This window comes from Salmo salar, chromosome 19 (genome assembly GCF_965601325.2).
Source record: "Salmo salar chromosome 19, fSalSal1, whole genome shotgun sequence".
Classification (NCBI taxonomy): Eukaryota; Metazoa; Chordata; class Actinopteri; order Salmoniformes; family Salmonidae; genus Salmo; species Salmo salar.
Genome location: NC_138309.1, coordinates 77340140 through 77356119, shown reverse-complemented (window position 1 = coordinate 77356119; position 15980 = coordinate 77340140). Strand labels below are relative to the sequence as shown.

General features: G+C 48.0%; 1 protein-coding gene across 12 annotated transcripts in view; it reads right to left on the bottom strand.

Moving 5' to 3' along the window:
• Window positions 1–15980, bottom strand: part of LOC106579599 (histone-lysine N-methyltransferase 2C) — a 339418-nt gene that overhangs the window by 15485 nt on the left and 307953 nt on the right. For 9 of the 12 annotated variants that reach the window (XM_014159658.3, XM_045702708.2, XM_082965973.1 and 6 more), the window contains 14 exons: window positions 13992–14148; window positions 13135–13373; window positions 12829–12902; window positions 11792–12004; window positions 11080–11226; window positions 8657–10684; window positions 8104–8423; window positions 6010–7781; window positions 5479–5593; window positions 5212–5281; window positions 5062–5125; window positions 4619–4851; window positions 716–2518; window positions 305–511 (listed from right to left, as the gene is read on the bottom strand). In XM_014159658.3, the coding sequence (XP_014015133.3) occupies window positions 305–511; window positions 716–2518; window positions 4619–4851; window positions 5062–5125; window positions 5212–5281; window positions 5479–5593; window positions 6010–7781; window positions 8104–8423; window positions 8657–10684; window positions 11080–11226; window positions 11792–12004; window positions 12829–12902; window positions 13135–13373; window positions 13992–14148 (7442 nt within the window). The remainder of the gene's footprint in view (window positions 1–304; window positions 512–715; window positions 2519–4618; window positions 4852–5061; window positions 5126–5211; window positions 5282–5478; window positions 5594–6009; window positions 7782–8103; window positions 8424–8656; window positions 10685–11079; window positions 11227–11791; window positions 12005–12828; window positions 12903–13134; window positions 13374–13991; window positions 14149–15980) is intronic. The other 3 variants (XM_082965972.1, XM_082965979.1, XM_082965980.1) reach the window with 3 other exon arrangements.

Sequence of the window (15980 nt, the reverse complement as noted above, 5' to 3'; positions counted from 1 at the left end):
GCCAGACAAGACTCCGCTGATAGCCAGGTGTAGCGGTGGTAAGGATTCACTACATGGTGCTGAAAAGAAAGCTCTGTTGTTGGGACAGCTTTACGTATGGCCCTAACAGTTTGTGGGCACTGTTTGTCACCGTTATAGTGCAATTCATGTGTTGTGTAGTGGCTTTGCTGCCATGCATAAAAACATTTTTTGTTGAGTTTGCCCCACCAAGATTTACATGCTAAAATCGCCACTGCAGATTCAATAAACACAAGTTAATCAACACATTCAACACTGTTTGGTGTCTGACTACTATGACATGTACCTGTTTGAGCTGGGTCAGACTGTCAGTACTGGAATAACCGATCTGCCTCTCCTCTTCCTCCTTCTTCCTCCTCTTGTAGCGTGACGGCGGTTTCTCCGCCCCGTTTTTGGGCGTCCGTTTGTTGCGTTGCTGCTTCCTTTTGCCCTGTGCCGGAACCGAGGGTTCTAGGAGCTCTGTGCTTCCTGTCAGCTGACTGTGCGGGGGAGTCTGGGAAAATACAATGATACAAGCAAGGTTGGTGAGCTACTATGTGAGCTAATAATATAGACACAACAAAGGGCTTTCTTTAGGAATGTAGTACTGAATAGTACTGAATTTTTTGTGCATTTTATACCCAAATAGTTTGATTTTAGAACATGTAGTATCCTATGGGTGTGATGATTATAGTGTCTGTGGTCTTTCCCTTCTCACCATGTTGTTGGTGGTGGAGGCCGGCTTGGCGGTGGCTTTGAGGGCTGCCGAGGCCTCCTGCTCTGAGCTAAGGCTGTTGCAGGACATCTGCTGTGTGGGAGGGGTCTGGTTGGCGCTGGCACACGGCGGGGGCGTACTCTTGTTCTTCAGCAGGTGCTTAAGCAGCTCGTTCCCTGCGTCGCCCCCTTTGGCGCCATGGACGGGCGAAGAGAGCCCCCCCTCGCTTCCCTCCTCCTTCACTACCCCCCCGGCTCGGGGACCATGCCCCAAGGCAGACCCTTCGTTGGCTGCCGCAGCCCCTCTGCACTCAGTCTCTATCCTCTCCAGCTTGATTTGGAGGGTTTCGTCAAACAGGGAGGCCCGGTCATTCTCTGAGCCCATGTTGGAGAGCCCACCCTGGGCTAAGCTGCTGCCCGAGAGCTGCCTCTCCAGTTCTGAGGAGGGGGCCAAACCCGAGGACCCCACAGGGAGGAAAAGATCGGACAGATCCTGCTCTCCAGGAATGCTGAGGCTCCGGGTGGGAGTGGATGAGGTGTCAGACACGTGGGAGGGAGTCAGTGGGGTGCAGTGGTCTGAGTGGGGAGTGGATGGGGTCTTGACTGAGTCTGCATCGTCGACAGAGTCTCTCTTCTTCTTCCTGTTCCTCTTCTTCTTGGCCTTCTCCTCTGGGATGATGTTGGAATAGAGCTGGATCAAGGACTGGCCTGAGCCGGGGTAGTTGGGAGGTAGGGGAGTGGATGAGTCCATTCCGAACGGGGGTCCATGTCCCTCGCCCCCAACCTGAGGCATCATCCCACGGCCTCTGAACCCAGTGGGACGGGGCTGTCCAGGGGGGTAGTTAAGCCCCTGTAGCATGGGGATTTTGGACCGGAAATTGGGACCCATCTCGGGACTACCAAATGCCCTGTTCCCAGGCATGGACCTGCGCTCACCATCCGGCATAAAGCCCTGACCTGGGAGTGGCCCGCCAGTGCTGGTGAAGCTTGGCTGCATGTTGCTCTGCTCGGGGTACATGGGCCCTAGCTGCCCCTGCTGTTGTTGAGGCCTAGAGGGTTGCATGAAGTCTTGGGGCAGATCAGTACTGTAGAATGGCATGTGGGCCAGGCTATCCCCTCCGGGGTTTGTAGCTCCAGGGCCAGATGGGAGCCCAGTAGGCCCCAGACCCAGGCCTTGCTGCTCCATCTCCAGCCGCTGCTGCATGGCCCGGTGCCTCTCCACCTCCTGCATCAGCTGGACCCGCTGTCTCTCCTGCTGCTCCCTCAGGCGGTCCCGCCTCTCGCGCTCCTGGAAGCCCTCGCTGAATGGGTTGTTGTCGTCAAATTTCACAGCGAGGCTGTTGCCACCACTTCCACCGCTGGCTCCCTGGGCACCTGTTCCGTTTCCCGTTGGTGTAGCTTTTGCGCCAGGCACCACTGAGGGTGGGGGCTGAGGTGGTAGTTGGGCCTGGGGTGCTAACTGGGGCGGTGGTAACTGGGGCAACTGGGCAGGGCTGGCAAGGGGCATCGGTGGGGGCATGTGAGCTGGAATTCTTGGACCTGGGCCTCCCATCAGTCCTTGGGCTCCCCCTGGGTGCCAACCTGGCATGTTGGGAATGCGGGCAGGGTTATGTTGGCCGGGGTGGGGCTGCATTGGCATCATGGGCCCCATCATGGGCTGGCCCATAGGGGGCGCTCCAGGCATCATAGGGGCAGCTTGAGTAGGCATCCCAGGCATCATAGGAGCCTGGAGACTAGGCCGTTGCTGCTGCTGCTTGACACGGTACTCCTCTATCAGCTCTGCATGGTCTTTCTGCTGTTTCCGAATCTACCAGAGAGAAATAAAACAGAGAAATGTGAGCAAATTGACAGGATCCCACCCAATTCTTCACAGTCCAAGAAGGCATTGAGAAACATTTTTAGACACCACTTTTGTATCCAGTCCAATTAAAATTGGTATTTACCTGGCAATCACAGAAAGAACAGAGTGATCAAATACTATTTTCTGTTACTTATGCCTCCATATAATTGGCAATTACCTGGAACTAGAGAATGCTTAGTGATATAGTAAATGTTTCAATGAATTCCCTACCCACAAAAAAAAAATCAGATTGAACCATTACCAAGTAAATAACATTATCATAATATCTTACAATATACTGCCAAAAAAGGAAACACTTGAGTAAATGAGGGATACAAAGTCTATTGAAAGCAGATGCTTCCACACAGGTGTGGTTCCTGAGTTAATTAAGCAATTAACATCCCATCAAGCTTAGGGTCATGCATAAAAATGCTCAGTTACCCATTATTTTGTCTACCATGGCTAGAAGAGATTTCAATGACTTTGAAAGAGGGTCTCAAAGGAGCATAGGGGGTTTAAAGGGTGTGTGTGTGTCAGTCACCAGATCTCAAACCAATTGAACACTTATTGTAGATTCTGTAGACAGCGTTTTCCACCACTATCAACAAAACACCAACTGATGGAATTTGTGGAAGAATGCTGTCGCATCCCTCCAATAGATTTTCAGACACTTGTAGAATCTATACTACCGTTCAAAAGTTTGGGGTCAATTAGAAATGTCCTTGTTTTTGAAAGAAAAGCACATTTTTTGTCCATTAAAATAACATCAAATTGATCAGAAATAGAGTGTAGACATTGTTAATGTTGTAAATGACTATTGTAGCTGGAAACGGCAGATTTTTTTAATGGAATATCTACATAGGCGTACAGAGGCCCATTAGCAGCAACCAACACTCCTGTGTTCCAATGGCACGTTGTGTTAGTGAATTCAAGTTTATCATTTTAAAAGGCTAATTGATCATTAGAAAACCCTTTTGCAATTATGTTAGCACAGCTGAAAACTGTTGTACTGATTAAAGAAGCAATAAAACTGGCCTTTTGACTAGTTGAGTATCTGCAGCAAGGACATGGACATTTCTAAGTGACCCCAAACTTTTGAACGGTAGTGTATGTCAAGGTGGATTGAAGCTGTTATGGAGGCTCGTGGTGGCCCAACGCCCTGTTAAGACACTATGTTGGTCTTTCTTTTATTTTGGCAGTTACTTAGTAAAACCTCTTATTAAAAAAGCCTTGTGAAAATGTTGACAGAGTAGACTGTTATTGTCACAGAATAAATCATGTCTGCTGTCTCCTGTGGTCTTCATGCGACAGTGAAGTCTCACGTCTCGCCACAGTGAAAAGGTCACAACAGTTGGAAATAATTAGCGAAGTCGCCCCTTTGTTGCTAAGAAAAGGTCAAAAGGTTTGTTTTCGGGCGTAATGTTTCCCTTGATTCTCAATAAAACAAGCAGTTCTTTGTTGTGTTGTGGTGATGGGTGTTTTGCCATTGTAAATAAGAATTTGTTCTTAACTGACTTGCCTAGTAAAATAAAGATTAAATCAAATAAATAAAAATAAAAGTAGCAGGTGTATTGCAGCAATTAAGCTTTGTGTGCTCAGTGTGTGCTGTCAAGGAGGAGGACATTTAACCCAAAAAGTTCAAGGTCATAATCAAGTTTAAGATTGTCAGAATTGAGGTGTTCTCCCATTTCTGAGGGGACGGGAATACAAAGGAAAGACGTGATAAAGAGCCGCCAACAAAGGTTTAACTTCAAGAGAAAATCTTTAAGATGGGATACCGGTGCTTAAAACCAAAAGGGTTAGAGGCAAATCCTAAAATAGACCCTCAAAGATTCCAGAGAGAATCAGTCTATTCAGGTGGCTTAAGATATGGTTCCTCTTTCTTTACATTATTTAGGTACTCAGAATTTCCAATCATGTTACAGAAGTAAAAATGTATGTAAAATCTATGTAAAGTTGTAAAATTTTGTCATGTAAAAAACATAAGTCAAACCCAAGATCTCAATATTTTCAAAACCTTCAACATGGAATGCCGGTAATTAACTCCTGCTACATTTAGTTAGCTACCTGCTCCAACTGCTTCTGCACCACACTCTGCTGCTCGGTCACATGCTTCAGCTGCTCAACGTCCTCCTCAGGGAACTCCCGGCCTGCCTTTTTGGCGGTCCGCTGTTTGGCCGACAGGGCCTTCTTGGACTTCCTGTGGGCCCCAATCTGATCTTCTAGAAACTTCTGCTGCATCTGGAGCAGCTGCTGCGTCTCCTGGAGCCACTCCTCATACTGCTTCCTCTGGCTGTCGTCTGAGACACAAGACTGGGTTAGGCGTCATTTTGACTTTGTATGTATAAATCCCAAAGGGTGAAATCGAAATGACCCTGGATTGGATATGGTGGTCAACATATGAAATACTGAAGAAACCTAAAGAATGGTCTATGATTAATAATTTGGTTAAAGTGAATAAGGATGTCATGATCAAATTCAAATGAAAAAATGTTGGGTTGTCCACTCACTGACAAATCCAGGTCCAAAATTTGGGGGGTTTGGTCTCGCCATCTGTGGAGCCAACTTCCCGTCCTGCGAAAACAATTAACAAATGGTAATGATGCCTTGTTTTTTAGCAGAATAGATGAAACAGACAGTGGTTAATTCACAATGCTTACCTGTCCAAGCACATGTTGAGGCAGAGCAGCGGCAGCATCTGGTCCATGTGCTCCTGGCGTCTGCTGAATTCTGCCACATAGACAAATGAGAGGATCGTTGTTTTAGGGAACATTAAATTTACTTCTAAATATTTCCCATCCAATACCAAGCTTCTCAATAGTGTTTTGGATGGACCAAAAGAATATTACAAAAAGCCTTTAAATGAATGTACATATTACCCACAAGCACAAATAATGAGCTAGCATTAGGGTGAGCTTTTGTCTTACCTGTTAATGACTATTGGGGGCATTCCCATGCTGTTTTGAGCCATGACTTTATTGATTCCCTTCAGGGCTACCATCTTGGCCTTCATGATCGGGTCCGTGATGGCATCAAAGTCTGCTAAAAAAATAAAGAAGTCCACTTAATCGTAGCAAGTTGACCTTCTTTTAAGCCATTAAAAAAAAGCCACCCCTAACAAGTGCCCTGTCTAAATTATGGATGGAACGCTGGTGAAGTAAGACTCCCAAAAGTGTCTCTTTGTAAAAAAAATAATAATAATGAAGTCCAACATTCTGTTCCTCAAATTACAATTGAACAAATGCCAAGTACTTTTTTTCCCTCAAAATCTTTAATAAAGCATGAGGCTCCAACTGAAATGGCTCAACATTCCACATATATACCAAAAAGGATGACCAAGCAAAATGACTACAAAACCCCCAGAGAACTAATCTGACAACACCCTGGTAATGTGTGTGACTAAATGAAACGGGTGACCAAAACAGTAGACATGTCTATCTGAAGTTCAATGCCCTTACCCATATTGGGGAAGAAGGAGTCGCTGGAGCGCTGTCGGATCATGGCCTGCATTTGCCTCTGTTGCTGCTGCTCCTGCCTCTCCTGGTCCAGCAGGTCCTGTAGGAGGAGGGGCTGCTCTTCCAGCAGCAGAGGCCTGTTCTGTGGGCCGGCCTGCCCCAGTGAGGGGCCCTGCTGTTGGGGGAACATGCCTTGCTGGCCCTGGGGGTTCAGGCCGTGGGCAGTGGGCTGCTGACCGGCTACAACCATGGCTAGGTTCATCTCCACCTGTTGGTTGGCTGAGGCCCCGAAGCTGTGGTTGCCCCCTGAGATGAGCTTTCCCATTGAATGTCTGCTCTGAACCAACGTGGGGCTCACCCGATGTCCCATAGCCACGCTGGGATTGAACCTGTTGTTGTCTTGGGCGTGTTGCCTTGGTAGCATCAGCATGCTGGTGCTTGCGTGCAGCCCGGTGGCCTGGGCAGCCATGTCCCCTTGGTGAGGAGAGCAGTTTGGGCCAAACCCAGTGTTTTCAAGTTTTTCTTTGATCAGAAGGCAGGAGAGGACCGGAGTTGAGCTGGAGTCAGTCTGTCCTGGCTGCTCATACAGCCCTGCGCCCTCTTGGTTTGTCATGGTTCTGTTGTCATTCATCGGGCCACTGCAGAGAGACTGGTCCTGGTTTTGCACGTGTTCATCTTTGACCTCCGTTTTGATTGTATCCTCGGTTTTAAACATGTCCAAGGTCTCTTTCGCTTCGATGGCCTCCCGTTTGTCAGATTTCCCCCCGGATCGGGACGAGGTGGCTGCGCCATCCATGCTGCCTTTCCTCTTCTCCGACAGGGCTTTCTGGAGGTCTGAGGTCTCGCCCTGTTGGTGGTCCTCCATTGGGTCGCCCAGGTCCAGATCTTCCTCACTGAACATGTCTTTCTTGTCATCCAGGTTGAGTTCGGGGTCCGTGTAGGCGATGAGGTCAAACTTCCCTGACATGAGGAAGTCGTCGAGGTGCAGGTCATTGGGTCCCAGTTCAAGGTCTTTGCCATCATCCGGGTCCAGGTTCAGGTTCAGATCGACCAGGTCTTTGACCTCCACATCTTCAAGGTCCTTTACTGCAGAGTCTTCAGCGTCCATGTTTTCCTCAATTCCGTCTCCACTGGGTATCGGAGTCTCCTCCGTTTGACCGGTGCTAGACCCAGGCAAGAGCATACTAGATGGCGCTGCATTGAGTGGCTCACCAGTGACAGGGTGGCTGAGTGACCTATTCAGTGAAGGATGCTGTCGCTGCCCCATGGTCATCGGGACTTCAGTCTGCTGCTGGTGCAGGTTCTCCATACTTGCCGACGTGTGTGTGTGACCGACCGATCCCTGGGAAGGTCTGTCCATCATGGGGTCCATCATTCTGGATCCCTGGTTCCCAGCGAAGCCCATCTCCTGGCCTTCCATGAAGCCCTGGGGCGGTATCTGGGGCTGGTTGGAGGGGTCCATGACATTGGGAGGTCCATGCCCAAAGGGTATCCTCATCCTGTTCTGAGGGGCCCTGTGGCGGAGCTCGATGAACGGCTGACCCATGATGTTGTGCTGCTGGACAGAAAGGCCCTGTGGGGGGAAGGGCTGGGGGAGCCCCATCTGGGTGTTGCCCCCCATGACTCCCCTGGAAAAGTCCACAGAGTGGGACATTCTCATCTGGGGTGGAACATTGTCGACTATGGGCCCGCCGGGCATCTGGTGAAGGGGCCTGAGGAAGTGTTGCTCCTGGCCTGGTTGAAGGGATCCTTGAGCGCTGGGAGGGAATCCAAACCTGAAAGTAGAAAGGATGGAAAACACATTGTCAAATGCTTATCCATGACTACATCCCAGGCATAACACAACAGCACTGATTGCTCCCTACACACATCTTCAATAAGGAAGATTACACTAAGTGGGACTTCAATAATGACACTTCATTCCACATTTCGAGCATGTTTAACATAATTGTATTAATTTAATCGTTTCAAGGGGAGCAATCAATTCTGCAAGCCAATTATACAAATATACAGCTGCATATGGGTAAAGACCCTGTGCATACAAAGAAGTTTGAAAACTACAGCTGAGTGAAATCTATGCTGTCAAATTCCACTAACCTAATTTCTTGTGGCCTCATGCCCATGTTGCCCATGTCCCTGGGGAAGTGGGGTCTGGCAAACTGGCCCTCATTGGGGAAGTGTCCTCGCTGGTCCCCAAGAAAGGTACCAGGGAACCTCTGACCTCCTCTCATGGGTCCTGGGTAAGGTGGTGGTGGTCTGCCGAACATGTCGTTCTGTGGGGCGGAATCTTCATGTGACCAGTGGCGGGGTGTCCCCGGGCTGGGGGCTGCAACAGTTTCCTGTAGTAGTCCTTTCTCTTGCTGGATGGCAGACTTCTGTTGCTGCTGCCTAAGGATCTGCTGACGCAGTCTCTGGCGCTGCGGGGGGAGAGCACGGTACACTTTAGCAAGTTACATCATGCACTTATTCATTCAAATTAGGGGATCTTTACAGAGAAGCAAAAAATGTTCACGTTGCACCAACATGCACTGCCATATTGGCTGCGGAATGGCTAATCACCTGCCAATAACTATGCAAACAGAAGAAGGCTTTATGGCAATTCAAGTGTTACCCATGTGAGTGTCATTGTGTCTCAATCAAATGCAAATACCTGTCTGAGCTTCTCCTCAGTGTCTCCCAGGTGTGGTAGCATGCTGTTCTGAGTGTCAACGGTGTTGCTGCTAGACTGAGGGATATCATGGGCCTGCCTTTCCGAAGTTTGGGCATAAGGTGTCATTGGACCCAGTTCAAAGGGATCGTGAATCTGCGTTTGACCACCGTGATGATTCGACTGCGGCAGAGAGAAACTTTCGTCCGACATTCCCGGGTGCTTAGCTGTCTGAGAGCCCTGGGCGCTTGGACAGGCAAACCCATCCTGCACCCTGCCCGGAGACTGGTGGGAGAATGGGTCAGCTGGGACCTGGGACATGGGTGTCGGTCTGGAGCATAGTCGATTGAAGGCATCAGGGCCTGCTTCTGGCCGCGACGTCCCTGGAGCTTGTGCGTAAGGGTCAGTGAGGAGCGGTCTTGGTGTTCCGGGTTGTTGGGCATATGGGTCCATGTTCCTTTGACTACCGGGGGATTTGGGAAACCTATCCCCTGGGGCTGGTCTGGGGGTACCTGGCATGGAAGCATAAGGATCCATGGAGTGAGATGGAGACTGTCTGTGATTGGGTGGGTGCTGCTGGGGGAACTGGTCTAGACGAAGGTTAGGTGGCGTCTGCAGGTATGAGGGATCCGAGTGTGGCCTTGGGGTGCCGGGAGGTTGAGCATAGCTATCAGAGTGAGGTCTGGGGGTGCCTGGTGGTTGAGCATAGCTATCAGAGTGAGGTCTGGGGGTGCCTGGTGGTTGAGCATAGCTATCAGAGTGAGGTCTGGGGGTGCCTGGTGGTTGAGCATAGCTATCAGAGTGAGGTCTGGGGGTGCCTGGTGGTTGGGCGTAAGGGTCAGACATCTGCTGTGAATAATCCGGTCTCGGGGTAGATGGCGCTTGTGCATACAGGTTTCTGTGAGGGTGTCTAATCATTGGCAAGGGTTGAGAGAAATGGCCCTCCTGGGTTTGCCGCATCATCTTGGGCTCGTTGGGGAACCCTTCCCCCATGGGTGGCCGGGGGGTGAGAGGCTGCTGGGCGTAAGGGTCGGCCTGTAGTCCTTGGGGAAAGCCATCAGATGGCCCTCGTTTAAGTCCCCCAGGCATAGGGCCACTGTAGGGCTCTTGCTGGGACTGCTGGGGAGGCATGGGGGCTTTGAACACCGGGACGGAGCCTGACTCGTTACTGCCGGGGATGGGAGTGAGCAAGGGCCTGGAGTAGGGGTCCGAGAGAATCATGCGGTTGTGAGACATGCGCTGGTAGACCTCGTCTCGGTGTCCGCCCATCCTGGCAAAAGTCTCTCCTCCAGAAGGAGGGCTCATCATGTTGTGCCTGACCTGCTGGTGTTGCTGCTGCTCAACCAGTCCTGAAGGGACCACCCTGGCGGGTCCCATGGGTTTAACAAAGGGGTCGGGGGGCCTGGGGGTGTCTGGCATCTTAGCATAGGGGTCAGCATTACCAGACGTGGGCAAGACAAATGACTCGTGGGCCGGGGAAGGCCTCCCTCCCCTTTCCTGCATCTCCGACAGAGAGTTCTGCCGGGGCGTGGTGGATCCACCACCCCCATGGGGTGGTCTCGGGGTGCCCACCATTTTGGCGTATGGGTCCCAGGGCGAGGACGGCCGGGAGCCTGAGGAGGAACCCGGGGAAAACATATGTGGTGACTGGGGCTGGGAGGATGGTCCCTGCTGAGGGTACGAGGTCTCCTGGGTGGGCGTCCTCGAGGACGGAGGTGGGAGCTGGGGTCTGAGGAACACGTCATCCTGTGACCCAGAGGTGGGTGTGCCCGGGAGTTGTGGTCTAGCGAAGCCATCCTTAGACGCTATTGGCTGCAGTGGGGATGAGTTTCCAGACTTTCCTCCATTGCTGGGCTGAGGAGTCATGGGGCTCTGGTTACCACTATTAGGGGTTGTATCTCCACCTGACTGACTGCTAAACAGCTGCTGTTGTTGTTGTTGTTGTTGCTGCTGGAGCTGCTCATTTTTAACCTGCTCCAGCTTTTGAGTGGCTTCAATCTTCGCCTGCTGCTTGCTCTTTTGTCTCATTTGCTGCCATGGAAACAAGAAAAGCAGGGGAGAGACACTTCAGTTAATTAAGCCTTTTTGGAAGCGTGGAATTTGTAATTTTATGATGACATGGTGCTAAGAATGCTTTCTTTCCCTCACTCACAACAAAGTTTTAATGCGTTTTCAATATGAGTGGGTCTAGCGTGTGTTGTTAAGCCATGCAAGAGGGAACAATGTGTGTAATAATATGGTGATGAAATAAAGCTTCTGGAGGCTTTTACTGTGTTTTCAGGGCGAAGGACAGATTTTACCAGTTAACCAAGCTTTTCTCCCTACAACTCCACTTTACAGTTTGCTTTTCTTACACCTTGTAAATTTTGCTTAATTGGTTCTCGGCAGACGAATACCAGAACAGTGCTTCGCCTTGGGAATCTTACCAGAGAATTTTTTCCACCTCCTGCAGCTATAGTTGCCTGGTTGGAATGTCCAAAAAGGACGTCTTTATTTGTTGATTTTATGGCTTTGCTTTTTGGGACCTTTTCCTGCTGCTTCTTAAGGGGTCCCCACATCTGATTTAACTCTCCCTTTTCAATGCAAATTAAGAATTAGTAGACTGTATGAGAACGCCAAATGTATTGTTTAAAAATGACTCACTCAACCATGCACATATATAAAGTTAAATAAAAAAATCTGTTTCATGCCCCCATGTTATGTTATGTTCAATCTCACCACCTTGCTCCTACTCACAATTCCCCTGACATGCGGTACTTTGATTATTATGGTGGTGTATTATGGTGTCATTAAAAACGTGTACACTGCTCTCTCACACCAGGGTTTCTCAACATGCAGGAACAAAATCCCACTTATAACATTTGGCTTCCTGAAGATCTGCCAAGGCAGCCACTAAATAAAAATATTTTATCTATTTTTAAAGGCATGCATGCAATTGCCACACAATCCTGCATCCAATCCCGTACCCTCAGACTCAGTTTAAACAAAAAACATTGTAACATTTAAAAATGAAGGCCAAACGAATCCAAACAAGTCCTAGAACAGTAGTTGAGAAACCCTGCTTTACAGTGTACCCATGCTTCATATCCCCCCTCCATCCATTCCCAGTACATGTTAACCCTCCAAAGGAACTCTTACCTGTCTGAACTTCCACTCCTGCTCGTGTTCAGACTCCTTGGGCTTGAGAGAGTCTTTGAAGAGCAGCTCAGTGTCCAAGGGGACACTATTGGGGTCAAAGGTGTCAGTCAACAGCGGCTGCTGCTGCTGAGGATGCTGGTGTCTCTTCAGCGTGTCATTTGACATCTGAACTTTGTTTATGCGCAGGGCCGCCCTGTTATCCCGTGCTTTTTGCTGGAAGAGAGGGGAGTGGAAGAGATAGTCCATTTTGTAATTGATGGTGCAAGAAAGATACATTTCCTGAGACGATAATTTCTTAAAACTCTGCTGGAACAAATAAAGGCTCCACCATTTTTCTGAATGTCTTTGGCGAAATCACAAGGCGAAGAAACCTTCTACAATCACCTAATCTCATCAAGTAATTTGGACATGCAGAGCGTTGTTGAATATAATTTCATCATAGAGACTGTCCTGAAAAATCCTCAAAGAACTGTGTGAAGTTGGAAAACATACTAGACACAACATTCAAACAGAACAAAGACACGAGAAGGGACAAAGCGCGAGAGCCTTTGGGTTTAAAATATCAACAGAAAATAGATGAAAAGAACAAGACAAACAAATCTGTCTTCTCCCTAATGGCCTCTACAATTTACTTCAGGAAGTTTGTTTAGACTAACATTTCATGAGTAACTGGCTGATCCCTTTGATTCATCACTCCAAAAGGTATAGGGCACCATTCAATCAAAAGCCGCAATCAGGTTTGTGGAATAAGTCAACAACAATGTTCTTCTGGTGAAGCAGAAATAATAAAAATTGTATTGAATAGGGCTCTAAGTTTTCATTAGAGGTTTTAAGTGTTTTGTAAAAGATTTTTTTTTATGCATGGACTTTTTCTATTGTTTATACAAACTCTTATCTTTTGTCAATCAGCAAAACCTGCTGATCAAAATAAGTGCAGTGCATCACAGTCCAGCATGGATGTAAACAACTTCCAAACCCAGAATGTGTTCTCAAGCCACTTACCTGGTGTAAAATAAAAAAAATAAAAAATAACTTACCACATATGGGGCCCTGTCCTGGGAACTGGCTTTCCTCCACAACTTTGCGATTTGTTTCACTCTCATAGCCCAGTCTGCGAAAGAAAAAAAGATGAGCCACTAAAACGTATAGCGCTACAACACACATGCAATATGGCCAAGAACTATACCTTTCCCAGTCCCCTTTTAATGAGTGTGACACAAAACTTCAGAGCTCATCATTTTTTTCATTTGAAAAAATGTAGTCGATAATTCACACTTTTGAATTTGACGGAACCAAAAATCATCTCATTTTCATTTGAGAAACTTTGTCTACGATGTACCAACCTGGGAACTCTTCTAGGAGGTTGGGGAAGTTGACGTTGGTGTAGAGGACTGGGGCCACGGTGGCCATCTCGCCCAGAGTTTCCTCCTTCTCCCACTTGAGCGTGCTCCTCTGGGCATTGGACATGGTGTCTGTCTCTCCCTCTGGAGGGGGGACGGGGCCAGGGACTGGGCCGGGGTCAGAGCTGGGGGCGCTCCACGAACCAACCACATCACCCCCCATCTGGCTAAACTTCTTGTCCCTGGAAGGATATCTCAGGTTACACATTCTATTGCAACATTACCAATATATTTACAGTTATATATAGATTTTTATAAACTGGGTGGTTTGAGCCCTGAATGCTGATTGGCTGACAGCCATGGTATATCAGACCGTATACCACGGGTATGATAAAACATTTATTTTTACTGCTCTAATTACGTTGATAACCAGTTTATAACAGCAATAAGGCACCTTGGGAGTTTGTGGTATATGGCGATGCATCGTGCCTAATAAGAACAGCCCTTAGCCGTGGTATATTGGCCATATAGCACACCCCCTCGTGCCTTATTGCTTAAGTATGTCACATCACTTACAATGCGGTTCACTTTGAAGCAAATGATCATGTAAAAAGGGCTATAGTATAAAAATGACATTACATTCATTGATTGAGATATGAAAGCTAACAAGCGAGCAGACTTCAGAGGAAAAATTTGGTTAAAGTGAACTGTATACAATGGAGTCAAAACAATGAAGGATAACATAGTAAAAAAGAATCACTAGGCAAGTTAATAACACAAAATCCAATTGATTGTCTTTGAGCAGATGAAAGCAATGCTCTAGTAATGCATAGACAGCTCCCTGCTGTACCTGCTCTTACCTAATCTTGTCTGGGAAAGGCATTCTGTGAATGGGCGAAAAGTTTCCCAGGCCACATGGGCCTGTGCTGCCGGGCATCATGGGAGTTGGAGGAAAGTGGGGGTTGGGCCTCATCATGCCGTTCATCATTGGCATGCGGGGAAACATCCCATGGTTGCCTGCAACAGAGAGCATAGAGACGATGTCGGAGAAGTAGTTCCAGAAATACATGCACATGTCCTGTTGACTATGTGAACATGATATTCATATAAATCAGTGTTCATTCAATAAATGCTCATATCCATTCATTCATTCATATAGATTGATTTCCACAGTCAATAGTTGATTATAAACGCAACAAAAAAAGATACGACCCTGTCTTTCAAAGATAACTCGTAAATATCCAAATAACTTCAGAGATCTTCATTTTAAAGGGTTTCCATGCTTGTTCAATGAACCATAAACAATTAAAACACCAAACACCTGTGGATTGGTCATAAGACACTAACAGCTTACAGACAGTAGGCAATTAAGGTCACAGTTATGAAAACTTCAAAAAAACAAAAGAAAGATGCCCAGGGTCCCTGCTCATCTGCGTGAACGTGCCTTAGGCATGCTGTAAGGAGGCATGTGGCCAGGGCAATAAATTGCAATGTCTGTACTGTGAGACGCCTAAGGCAGCACAACAGGGAGACAGGATGGACAGCTGATCGTCCTCGCAGTGGCAGACCACGTGTCACAACACCTGCACAGGATCGGTACATCCGATCACCACACCTGTGGGACAGGTACAGGATGGCAACAACTGCCCGAGTTACACCAGGAACGCACAATCCCTCCATCAGTGCTCAGACTGTCCGCAATAGGCTGAGAGAGGCTGGACTGAGGGCTTGTAGGCCTGTTGTAAGGCAGGTCCTCACCAGACATCACCGGCAACAACGTCGCCTATGGGCACAAACCCACCATCGCTGGACCTGACAGGACGTAAGTGATGTGTATAGCCTCGTTATTGTTATTGTGTTACTCTTCATTATTACTTTTTATTTTAGCCTGCTTGGTAAATATTTTCTTCTTCTTTAATTGCACTGTTGGTTAAGGGCTTGTAAGTAAGCATTTCACAGTAAAGTCTACACTTGTTGTATTCGGGCGCGTGTGGCAAATAAAGTTTGATTTGATTGCCAAAAAGTGCTCTTCACTGACGAGTTGCGGTTTTGTCTCACCAGCGGTGATGGTCGGATTTGCGTTTATCGTCGAATGAATGAGCGTTACACTGAGGCCTGTACTCTGGAGCGGGATCGATTTGGAGGTGGAGGGTCCATCATGGTCTGGGGCGGTGTGTCACAGCATCATCGGACTGAGCTTGTTGTCATTGCAGGCAATCTCAACACTGTGCGTTACAGGGAAGACATCCTCCTCCCTCATGTGGTACCCTTCCTGCAGGCTCATCCTGATATGACCCTCCAGGATGACAATGCCACCAGCCCATACTGCTCGTTCTGTACGTGATTTCCTGCAAGACAGGAACGCCAGTGTTCTGCCATGGCCAGCGAAGAGCCCGGATCTCAATCTCATTGAGCACGTCTGGGACCTGTTGGATCGGAGGGTTAGGGCTAGGGCCATTACCCCCAGAAATGTCCAGGAACTTGCAGGTGCCTTGGTGGAAGAGTGGGGTAACATCTCACAGCAAGAACTGGCAAATCTGGTGCAGTCAATGAGGAAGAGATGCACTGCAGTACTTAATGCAGCTGGTGGCCACACCAGATACTGACTGTTACTTTTGATTTTGACCCCCTCCCCTCCCCCTTTTGTTCAGGGACACATTATTCTATTTCTGTTAGTCACATGTCTGTGGAACTTGTTCAGTTTATGTCTCAGTTGTTGAATCTTATGTTCACACAAATATTTACATGTTAAATTTGCTGAAAATAAACACAGTTGACAGTGAGAGGACGTTTCTTTTTTTGCTGTGTTTATTTAAATTCCCAGATGCAATTCTCCAAGAGGCTTGAGG